Raw genomic sequence first — 12,264 nt, forward strand, 5'->3', positions numbered from 1 at the left:
ATCCTTTCTTCCCCCAGCCTGTATTGATACTGGGGGTTACCCCAACCCAGGTGCAGGACCTTGCACTTGGCCTTGTTGAACCTCATGAGGTTCACACAGGCCCACCTCTCCAGCCTGTCCAGGTCCCTCTGGATGACATCCCGTCCTTCTGGTGTGTCAACTGCACCACTCAGCTTGGTGTCATCCGCAAACTTGCTGAGGGTGCACTCGATCTTGCTGTCTAAGTCATTGATGAAGATGTTAAAGAGCACCGGTCCCAGTACGGACCCCTGAGGGACACCACTCGTCACCGGTCTCCATCCGGACATCGAGCCATTGACCACTACCCTCTGGATGCGACCATCCAGCCAGTTCCTTATCCACTGAACAGTCCACCCATCAAATCCATAGCTCTCCAATTTAGAGAGAAGGATGTTGTGGGGGACCATGTCAAAGGCTTTGCAGAAGTCCAGATAGATGACGTCTGTTGGTTTTCCCTTGTCCACTGATGCTGTCACACCATCATAGAAAGCCACTAGGTTTGTCAGGCAGGACTTGCCCTTGGTGAACCTTACCTTGGTTGTATCCACAAATTATGTGAAATTATGTATCCTAGTAATTGTTGAACAAATAGTTTTATCTGGGAACAGAAGATAGTGATTAGTTTGTAGTCCTCTGACTAGAGTTTTCTTCCGTCTGTATTGCTTTTTTTCCTTACCCCCCCACTTTATAATGGGTATAGAAATATCCTTACAGTCCTCTGGAACCTTACCCATCCTCCAAACAGCTGGGAAAAGACACAAGTTAACTACTTCAGAACATTGCTGCAGTTATTTTGCAGTTTCATTTGTTCTGACAATGTTAAAAGTTTTTAATAAAACTGCTTTTTTTGGTAAAATTGCGTATTATCTGTATGTTTTAGTTGTTACATTTGGAAAATATCTATAAAGATGGTTTTCCATACTACACGTGATACCAAGCATTAGCAAAAAAAAAAAAAGTACTAAGTTATCATTTGAGTAAATTACAATATAACACGTTCTAAAATGAAGTGGTGTTTGCTTAACTTGTCTGTAACACTAAGCATTTTTTTTAATGTAAGGGAAGCTGTCTTTTTGTACTCCACAGAACTGCTTTTCCTTAGTAATTACAAATAGCAAGGTGCTGCTGTGGATCGCACTCAATTTTATGGTGAAAATTTGATGTGATTTATCAAATGTACCCATTTTGTGTATGCCAGTGATAGTATATATGTGTGACAATGTATCTGATATTATTTTTCATGTAGAAAACCCTGTTTAAACATTTTCATTGTAAGTTTCTACTCCTTGAATATAATTTATAATTAAACAGTCAGTAGCATTTTGGCATCTAGTACACTAACCTGTCCAATAGACATGAAGAGGGTATTATCCCCCTAATGACTTTTTAAAGTTGAAGGTTTTTGATTATTTATATAGTGTAAATATACAGCTTCACTGTATTGGAAGCAAAGACCTTGATTTTGCATTTTGTTCAACAGTGTTGTGCTCAGATAAATCAAGATGAGCATGAAATTTGTTTAAAACACTTCCAGGAATATAGGTGAATCAGTCTCATGTTGGTGATTTTTAGAGTAAGGCGTCTTGAAGTATTTGATGTTTTATGCATAAAGACATTTTCCGAGTCAGGCAAGTATTCTTCAGAAATCTGGAAAATCTGTTCCAGAAAAATCTGTTTGGAAAATTAGTTCCTTATAGATACTTTAGTTTGCTAACTACCTCTTACCTATAGATTTTTCACATCAGCATTTATGTTACTCTTAAAAAAAATAAAAAATAAAATCATTGGTTACAGGAGAGAACCACAGCTCTACATAGCAGAATACATTTGTGGTTAAGTAGGTGGCAGAAGAGTGAGTTTAGATTTGAACTTTATCTCCCTCTAGTGACACATGCATTTTCTTGTATACTTTTACTAGTGAAGTATTTTGTGTATCCTTTGACCTGGAAGTTGTGTTGTCATGAGTGCATATGCTATCACCTGCGTAACTCTTTCAGATTTCTAATTGAAATCTAAAAAGCATAATGTTTAAATCTGTTTTTACTGTAAACAGAGGTTTCATTTTTGCTATATAAAGGCAAAAAAGCTCATATTACTTGAATCTTTGGACAATCAGTATAAACCTGGTGGACTGAGTTACTTACAACTGCATATGCTAGGAAATATTAATGTTTTAGTGTATTGGCTTCTCTAACCCCATATAATAGAGTTGAACCATTTACAAATAATGTTTAAATCTGGTTAAACTCAAAAAGATTTTACTCTTAATCGTCTAAACCTGGTTAAACACAAAAGAGCTTAACTCTTAATTTGAATGCTGAAAATTGGTTTATGAGTTCAGAGTACTCCATAGTCATGGCAGTACTTGGAGCATATCTATTTACTGTAAACATATGCTTCCATGTTGATGATTTCTCAAAAGACTAGAGCCTTTTCATTCTATATGCAAACGGACAATGAACCTTTTACAAAAAATTGTTGGTATGTATAGAAAAGAATTTGGATCTCAGCATTTCACTCGCTGTTAACCCTGTTACACTGGAACAGGTTGCCCAGAGAGGTAGTGGAGGCCCCATCCCTGGGAACATTCAAGGCCAGGTTGGATGGGGCTCTGAGCAACCTGATCTAGTTAGCAGTGTCCCTGCTCACTGCAGGGGGGTTGGACTAGATGACCACTAGTGGTCCCTTCCAACCCTAAACATTCTATGATTCTATGTTCTTTTAATTTTGCAGGTACTGTGCTACAAAGATTGCAACAGATCTTGCTGCATTCATGCTGATGTCAGACTAATTGTAGGATTGTATTGATAGTGCGGTAGAAAGTACTGTATTTATGCTTTCACTTGAAACTAAATGGTTTGGTAGATCCTACCTAGATATTTCAGCATAATTCTGTGGATTTACTTTTTTATAGATAAAAATTAGCTCCTGCCTCAGTAAGTCTTCACTTTAAATGCTTTTAGGAAAATGGTATTCTGTCCTTTAAACAAGCAATTAAAATGATCTCTCCAATTCATTTCCAGCTTCTTTAGGATATTAGTTAGATACTTTTCTGTAACTGTATATACCTAGCAATTTTATGGTAGTTATGAAGAAAGAAAACTTGGCACTATGTCCTTGCAGGCAAGTAATTTCTCTATGCTTGGTCTTAGGGATGTTCTCAGTTTTACAACAAATTCTGCACTCCCTCTTATGGATCCCTACAAAAAAAAAGTCTGTCTTTCTATCGCTCACAAGATTTTCCTTTTTTGTAGGACTTCTTTTGCTGGGCATCTGGCAGGGATTCTTGTTGGATTGATGTACACTATGGGACCTCTGAAGAAGATCATGAAAGCCTGTGCAGGTATAAAATTTGTTCAATTTGTAGAATCTACATAAGAGACACTTTCATTTTTAAAATTCACTAAGTCTTGCATATATAAATTCAGGCTATTTCATTAAGGTTTTAGGCAATTAAAGATATGCTGATTATTAAGGTGAATGCAGAAGAAAAAAAATCAACTTTTTTCTTAAATGTGGATTATAAGAACCAGTAATTGTGTCTTTCGATACTTTTAATTAAAGGAATACTTTTTACCCTTCTCAAATGTTTATTTAAAGTAAAATGTTTCATACAAGATGCAAATGAAAATGTCACTTTAAATGAACTGTGGTGAAGCCATAAAAATATGCCAGAACACAGTATGTTTCCGTGTTTATTTCTACTACCTACGTCCTTTCTAGGAGAAGTCCCTACAGTTTGAAAAAGATTATGGAATGCTTGAGAAATTGTTACTGGCATTCTCAAGCTTTCCAACAATGTATTACTGCAGCTCTTCATATTGTTCATTGTATTATTCATAAAATTATATCTTTAGAGATCTTTAACAACAGTTTTAAATACAAGACTGCAAACTTTTATATGAACACTCCCATCAATTTCAGTGTTTTAATTGGTAGTCTAAGCCCTGTCACAACAGCTGTACTGAGGTTGGTTGTCAGATATTTGGGCTTTATGTCTGATTACTTAATATGTTGAGTACTTTTTTAATGACTGTGCCATCAAGTTGACCATGGATATCGTGTTTGTATAGTGGGAAATTATTTGTTCAGATGTGTATGCTTTTCACAGGAGGTTTTATTGCAGTTTGGTGATACAGTCTGTAAGACATATATTTAGCAGTTTTAAGTGGAAAAATAGAGACCGAAGCATCAGACTTCCTACTGCACTGGAGTGAACAAACATAAAACGTCACATTAGTTAAATGTGAATATTGCATGTTTCTGTGGCATGGAGGGCTGTCTGACTACTAGGACAGTCAAGCATCAGATCACTCTGCCTAGGGAGGTTTTGTAGTCTCCATCCTTGGATGTTTTCAAGACTTGACAAGATAGTCCTGACTCAGTAACCTGGGCTGATCTCATAGCTAACCCTGCTCTTGAGTGGGAGTTGAGCTAGCAACCCTCTGAGGTCCCTTCCAAACTGAATTATTCTAGGATTCTGTGATAAAACCCATGGTACTGTTAATGAAACATGCTGTGGAGATCCTTCTGCTGTGAAGGTTGCTGTGTGACTAAGACCTGGAGGAAGGAGTGTTCCAGTACATGGGTCATCTTTTTCTCCAGAAACAGTGGGATGTTATTCCAGTCCTCAGTTTTCTGTGCTTTAACCCATTTTTACTAATGTACAATCTCAGTGCAGAAATTATTCATTATATGTTCTGGAGAACGTTTGTTAGGTTGGTTTGCATTTTTCTAGGCTACATGCATGCTTAAACACGGCACACGATCATAAAATCTGGACAACATACAAGCTTATCAATACTATTTTCTCTTACTGATGCCAAAAAAATTCTTAGGTAGCTGTTGTTTCATATTTGTATCTTATGAAACAGGCTCTGAAAGAAAGAATACTTTAAATTTGATTTTGTATTTTATAAAGAAAGACCATGTGATTATTTTATTCTAATAGTACATGCATTATTCTTATATTTAGGTGGCATTTCTTCATTCGCTGACCCTGCCAGGCCAAGGGACTACTATTCAGGTAAGTACTCTCATCCACTCAGTTAAAAACTTATTCCAGCTTTAAAAATAGGGACATCATTTTTGCTAATGACAGAAAACCTACAGAGGAGCTAGTTAAATGGAAGCACATGTAATATACAAAATAATCTGCACATACGTATACTTGCTAAACTTATATTACTTCTCTGGCCATGTCTCACCTTTCTTTTTTTAGGGAACTGTGTGGATGTATTTTGTACAAGAGGCTTTAAACCTGAAATTAAGGTCATGACTTCATAAAATGCTACCCTGGGGAAATACCATCCCTTTTAAAGAAGGTGCAGCAGAGGGGAAATTGTGCCTACTGAAAGCAGCCCTTTGAACCTTGGTAAATCTGCCTCGATCTGGCAAATTTATCTTTTCCATTCTAGGATGGTTTTTCCCCTCTCTGACAGGGAACTTCCTTTGAACACTTTTTGTAAATCAAGTAATTTATATGCAAAAAGCCCACTCCTCACTAGAATAAATCTAGGCTATCTTCACAGCATATAGATGGATCGTTGGAATACTAGCATACTTTGGATGTAGTGTGTTTGATTCGCTTCTCGTGCAGAGCATTGAGTGATATATATGGAGTGTATAGAAATAACAGGTGGAGGCCTTGCCTGGGAGGGGCAGAAGAGGAGCCAGCTGTGAGAAGGGCTGTATGTTGGATCAAAGCTAAGGGATGTATAGCCTAGCATATCTTATCTCCTACAGTGATTTATACTGTTTCCTAGGCATCTGCTGTAAGAACAGGATAAATATATAGCGATAACTCCCTCAGATGTCTGCCAGTGTGCAATGGCTTGTGGCTTAAAGGTGTTCTCAGCTGAGTTTTATGGGGGAATTTTGTCTGTAATAGCCCATGATAGATAATTCTTCCATGAATATGTCAAAAGCTCTTTGAATCGGCATGAACTATTTAACGCCTACATCATCACAGAAGAAGAATTTCACAGTTTACTACCTGGTGTAGAATCTGTCATTTTTGTTTGTTTTGAACCTGCTAGCTGCTAATTTCATTTGATGCACATTAATTCTCTGAGAAGGGAAACCAAAGCTTAATTTTTATGTACTTTCTTTATATTGTTTACGGGTTTATAGTCTTCAGTCCTATACTCACAGAAGTCATCTTTTCTCTCTGATTGAAAAGTTGCAGTCTGTATGGTTGCTTATATGAAAACTATTTCATATGTGATGTTTAGTCATGCAGGGCTTTTTATTTTTTTATAGTCTTTTTTAAGTGAGATGTGCTTACTCTGAACCACAGTGAGCCAAGGTTAGTGCTGCTTTTATTCTTTCCATGATCTACCTTCAGTTTTATGATTAAATTAAATAATTCCCACAAGCAGAATTATGGGCCCTTGAATATTTTTTAAGCATCTGTTTTGTAATTCCTAACCAAAAGATCTTAACCTACTTTCCTTACCAACAGCAACAAGCATTGTTGTAACTTAAAAGTATATTTATGCAGGATTTCCATTATTCCAGTTCTCAAGCCAAATAATACTTCATCTAAAGGCCAGTATATAAATAAAAAAAAAAAAGCAATACTGTGAAATGAAATAAGATGTGAACATCGCTCATGCTCACTACATAGCTTACCTGTTTCCCTCACTGGCATTATCAGCCCAGTTAAAGGTGTTCACTTAGCTACAGGTACCGTTCAGCCCACCAGGGCCCAGCTGCACTGCTTGCATTGCTCTGTATTCCACGCTCACAGAGCCTAAATCTTCCTTCAGTATTCCCATGCAACAGGGTGGGTGGAAACTCTAAAGTTTTATATCAGAAAAGGTACTTTCTGGCTAAGAAAGGTAAGAATTTGTACTTGACGTTTAAACTCCATAATCTATTGCAGGCACTGTACAAACACCAGCTGCTTGGAGCTTGGGTGGGTGTAAAAGACCACCCTTGTAGAATAGGAGCAGATTATGAATAGCCCTTTACTTTTTCTTTTCAAGCTCTTCCTAAGTAGCAAAAATGGAAGAGGTTTCATGTATCATGTCTAACATCATGGAGGACTACATAGCACCTGAGAGAAAAAACTTTAGTACGCTGACAAAAAGAAGTCTGGGGTTTTTTTGCATGTCTTGTAGCCATGCTGTTGCTTTGAGTTGTTGTGGACAAAAGGGAGATATCCTGTCTGCTGAGGTTGGCTTTAGATGTAACTACATTTTTTTTAATACTAAATTAATTTCTCTAAAATAACTTAAAACTGCAACTTAAAAATATGTATTTTTGTAATGTTCTTTCACTGTGTATATACCTTGCAATTGTCTTTCATCCTATTTGCAGAAATCTTTATGGAAGATTTAACCTTTTGCTTGGTGTATGATATATGTAATAAATTTGGCCATCTGTAGATTAAGAAAGCCCTCTCTAGTGTCATAGGCCAATGATGAATATACAGTACATCCTTACCTTGATTAATTTTTCATTTTCTGGTATTGCTGATTTATTACTATCTGCCTTTAAATACCTATTTAAATAGAAAAATAGATGAAGTTATGGTCAGAACAGATTTTAGGAAACAGTACAAGGAAACAGCTTTAGAAGAAAAAGGTGATTTTAAGTGTAATTGTAACACATTTAGTATTTAGTAACTGAATTAAGTTTTCTCTAAATGTAGTTCATGAATAAAGTATTAGGAGTCTTATTTTGATTAATAGGAACACCTTGAATGCATTGGTGTTACAAAACTGTTTCTCGTTGTAAAATAAAAATTACAGCTTTCTGAGCACTTACAACTTGATGACAGTGTAAAACATCAAACATACACAAATTTACAGTAACAGAACAAACTTAAAATAGGACATACTTTTTCTTTCAGCAGATAATTTCATGCTTTTAGTACCAGAATTGTTATAGTCTTCATGGATGCAGTTTTGAAGCCTCCAGAAAATAAATTTATAGTTGAGAAAATGTTCATTCAGATTAACATAATGCAGAGGGGAATGAGGGGAATACATGAAGATTGCATCCAAAGTGTGTGTGTATATATAACAGCTAAATGGTATCCCGCAGTTAGTTTCATTTTTCTGCAGAATTATGTCTCTTAAATGTAGCCAGTATGACTTAAAGGCTCTTAAATTTTGTTAAAAATACCACTGTAATTCATACAGATTAAAAAATGAAAATCTTTTCTAACCAGTGGAGTTGCCATTATTTGAGAAATGACAGAATTTCAAATACAAAGTGTTCACTGCAGATGTATGAAAATTCTCCCAGTGTCAGTTGGACGTTCCAAAAAGGAAAAATTCGCAAATGGGCATAATTACACTTTTTCCTCTATATGTGTGTATAATTTATAGATTTATATGTACATCCATGTGCTCATACATGTGCTTATAAAGTATACATAGGTATATTTGCATAATACACACAGAGGAATATACATACTCCTGTATAGAGTAATGTGCACTCCGTTAATTTTTCTGGCTTTTCCTGTATAACTTTAGGATAGGGGTATTCCTATTTTTATTTGTCTTAAGGTTCTAGAGCTTTTGCTTTTTTTTTCCTTTAACACAGTCATTTTTAAAAAGAAATTATATGTCCACATTTCATACTCTGTGCTTGTTACTAATCACAGAAACTCCACAAGAAGGTTACACATGGAATCCATATGGCTAATGAGGTAACACAACACTATCATTGATGCCAATAATCTGAAGATAAAGGGAAATGGCATGCTGTATTTGTTTCATTCAAAAATATTTCTAATTAATTAATCTTGAAAAACTTGTGTACATTTTCTATCATTTGGAAGAAACTGGCTACATTTCTTTACTTTGGTTCTTCAAAATCCCCTTTCCAGCTGTATGGAAGAGAAATTAAAATATTGTCCAAAGCTTTGTATTTTAGGCACTCGAATGGGCTGTCCAGGGAAGTGGTTGAGTCCCCATTCCTGGAGGCGTTCGAAAGACGGGTAGATGAGGTGCTTAGGGATGTGGTTTAGTAATGGACAGGAACGGTTGGACTCTGATCTTAAAGGTCTTTTCCAAACAAATGATTCTATGATTTTTGAAGATAGAAAAATGGAATAGAAAAATGGGACTTTTCTCCGTAGTTTTTTCTCAGTTTACATTTTCTGTGCTCAGGCAAGATCAGATTGTGTTAATAGGAAGAGAGTCTTGCTCAGTTCTCCAGCCAACTATTTTTTTTTTTCTTTTTAATCCCATGTGTTTGGGTGGATGATGGTTGGTTTGTTTGTGCTTGGTTTTGACAAACTTTGCGAATGGTCAGCAATTCTTGGTTGTCAGTAGCGCAGACAACATAGAGTGGTTATAACATTAAATGATATCTATGGTGTGGTGTTTTTTTCCAGGGCAGATGTAGCTGTGCAACAGCACAACATTAGCTGTATGTATTCCTGCAAAAATTTGCCGGAATCTTTTCCCATGTTTTTTCTAGGTCCAAACATTACTTGAATTTCTGATGACATTGGCATGTATTGTTTATGGACACTGAGGGGAAGTGAGAGACAGGTGGGAAAAAGCCTGAAACCTGCAGGTTTTGTTGTTGCTCTTCTTCTGACATTAATAAGGTGCCCAAGTATTGACAATTACATGTTACAAGGAGCTGATGAAAAGTGTCTTTCGATTTCTATATGAAACTTCTTAATAATGGCAATTCTATGATACTTATTTTTAACAATTATAAAAAACTGAGATACGTGATCCATCTTTTTTCTGTTGTTTTCCTCTCCTATGTTACCATAGTCTGGCTTTGTAAATTAGAATCTGATTCATGGCATATATTGTATAATTTAATCCTAATAATTTTTTTCTTTCCCAAATTAAAATAATTTGTGGGAGAAAGATAGCATAAAGATAATATCTGATTTAACATTCTCCTACTGAGTAGCAGCAGTTTATTTTCTTTATTTTGTATTCATTTTACAGACTATTACAGCTATCCAGGTTATCAATACAGAACGCCAAGGAGCTATTATGATTATACAGGTGGGCTTACTGAAGAAGAACAGCTTGAAAGGGCAGTGCTAAACAGTCTTAATGAAAGAGGTAGGAATTCTATTGCATTTTATATTTTATGATGCATACTGAGAAGGGAGTGAGGGGGGCGGGGAAAGATCTATTGCTCAGTATTTATTTTCAGTATTAAGGATATGTCTGTGGAAACAGATGAAAGTTTCCTGGTAGAATTTTCAGAGAATGCAGTGTGAGGAATGCAGTATCATGCTCTTAGTGTAATTCTATTTATTTGTAATTGCTTACTGTTTGATTACCTTGCTATTACTATAGTAAAAGAAATGCTTTTATAACAAAAAACCTTTAAGTAAACTAAGTTGTCGTGCCAAAAAAAAAAAAAAAAAAGTTTAGAAATAAAAATTGTTTGTTTTTAACTGAAACTTATTAGTTAAATTTGTATAAAATATATTAGGACATATCTTAGCTTTTTATAATGCAAGTGAAATCAAGAGGGAAAGAATACTTTATGCAATTTATTTCTCAGCTTCTGAAAAAATTCAAGACTTGAGGGAAAATATGTTTAATAGGACTGACAGCACATTATTAGGGCATCACGTGTAAAATTTACACCACAGTAATGCAAATTTTTTATACTGAAGTGATAAAATAAAGGGCAGAAATTAACATAGTATATGTTGTCTGATATTGAGAGAGTTTTTCATATCAGATATTGCTTCCTCTTTAATCTGTTTCATGTCAGTATGGATTCTTTCGGGAATTCAGCCAAAGGCTTTAGGTGCTCCTTAACTTAAGAAATCTAAAAGATTTCTCTTAAATTTGGTGAAGCTGTAATATTTAATCTTAACAAAAATAGTAACCTGACTGAATATCTTATCAATGTCATTTTCCTTTTTCATAATCTTGGTATTCTGTCTTCCTGGGTCCAAGGAAGCAGTCATTAGGAAACAGATAGAGAAGCCTCTACTTGTAACTGCAACCCTTTAAATGTGGAGCACCATTCGTAAATGAAAATTAATTTACACCACTGTTATGGCTGTCAGAGAAATAGCAGGCAAAATATGAAAATTAATATCTTGACAAATCATCATCGCTTTTACTTTCACACCTTCTGTGATCCTCTTTTTTTATTATGAAGAACATGTAATGTTATCTGGAAGACGGCTTTAAAAAGGCAGCAGATGAGGCAAGACGTAATAGGAAAAGGCTTTTCCAGTTTGAAAAAATCCATTAACGTGTTTCTTAAAGTAAATACAGATTTTTTGCATTAAGTTTGCATCTGTTGTGAGGGTCACGTGGGAGGCAGAAGTGCAGACTTTTAGGGAAATTAGGGGGGGGTTAAGTAATTATTTTTTTTTCTAGTTATCTTCATTTTTGTGTTCACCTTTGTTCTTCAAGCATAGTTCTGTCTAACTGTCCCTTGACATTGTGAAGCTAGAAACTTTAAAAAAACCCAAAAACAAAACAGGAAGGTTATTACTGTATTATATTTGGTTTAGAAATTACTGCAATCTGAGCAGTCCTGTTTAAATCAAACTGTACTGAAAGTCTTAGAAGCTAGTGAGAATCTTAGCTTTGAAATAAATCAAAGTAGCATTTAGTCCATCTGGTTTGTCAGCAGAAGATAGTGAATTGGTTACTGGTCATTCTGTCTTAGGAATTTTTAGAAATGAGCAAAGTCCTATCTATATGTTGTCCTGTGTAAGTACTAGAATTTGGGAAGGAATGGGTCTAAAATGAGCTTTATTGTTAGGCATACTTTTTATTTTACTCCTGTTTTTACATGACATTTTACATAATTTTTAACATTGAGTTTGAGAAAGAAATCCTTCAAAGCCTTTAATACCTAAGCATTTTGAAATGTTATCTGCAAGAATGGGCCATGTTTATGTTGGTTTTGAAACTATCAAGGAAACAATATAAATAACAACGACAAAATTATGATAATATAAATAACTAGATAGTATAGACTTCATGTATCAGTGTGGAACACCTGCAGTTTTCATTTGTAGCCTTAAATATTCTATATCACTATAGCTAAGTAAGTATTTTTTGTCTGCTTGTTGGTTTTGGACAAAGATAAGTTTTCAACTATAAAAGGGAACATATTCTTCTTTGGAGAATGCCCTTAGATGAAACATGAGAGAGAATTTAAATAGCACTTCTAACTAGGTATATCTGACTGGTAGATAACTGGCATACCAAGTCACACTTTTAACTTCAATTTGAGACAGCAGCATTTCTTAAGACTATGGTAGTGTCTGTTTCA

General features: G+C 35.2%; 1 protein-coding gene across 6 annotated transcripts in view; it reads left to right on the top strand.

The window, feature by feature from the left end:
• The window catches only part of RHBDD1 (rhomboid domain containing 1), a 55,930-nt gene that overhangs the window by 21,180 nt on the left and 22,486 nt on the right, over window positions 1–12,264 (top strand). For 4 of the 6 annotated variants that reach the window (XM_035895303.1, XM_035895302.1, XM_035895304.1 and 1 more), the window contains 3 exons: window positions 3,276–3,364; window positions 4,997–5,047; window positions 9,951–10,070. In XM_035895303.1, the coding sequence (XP_035751196.1) occupies window positions 3,276–3,364; window positions 4,997–5,047; window positions 9,951–10,070 (260 nt within the window). Of the gene's footprint in view, window positions 1–3,275; window positions 3,365–4,996; window positions 5,048–5,242; window positions 5,396–9,950; window positions 10,071–12,264 lie in introns of those variants that run through there. The other 2 variants (XR_004842148.1, XM_035895305.1) reach the window with 2 other exon arrangements.

The sequence above is a fragment of the Egretta garzetta genome, unplaced genomic scaffold, assembly GCF_000687185.1.
Source record: "Egretta garzetta isolate BGI_Z169 unplaced genomic scaffold, ASM68718v1 scaffold425, whole genome shotgun sequence".
Taxonomy (NCBI): Eukaryota; Metazoa; Chordata; class Aves; order Pelecaniformes; family Ardeidae; genus Egretta; species Egretta garzetta.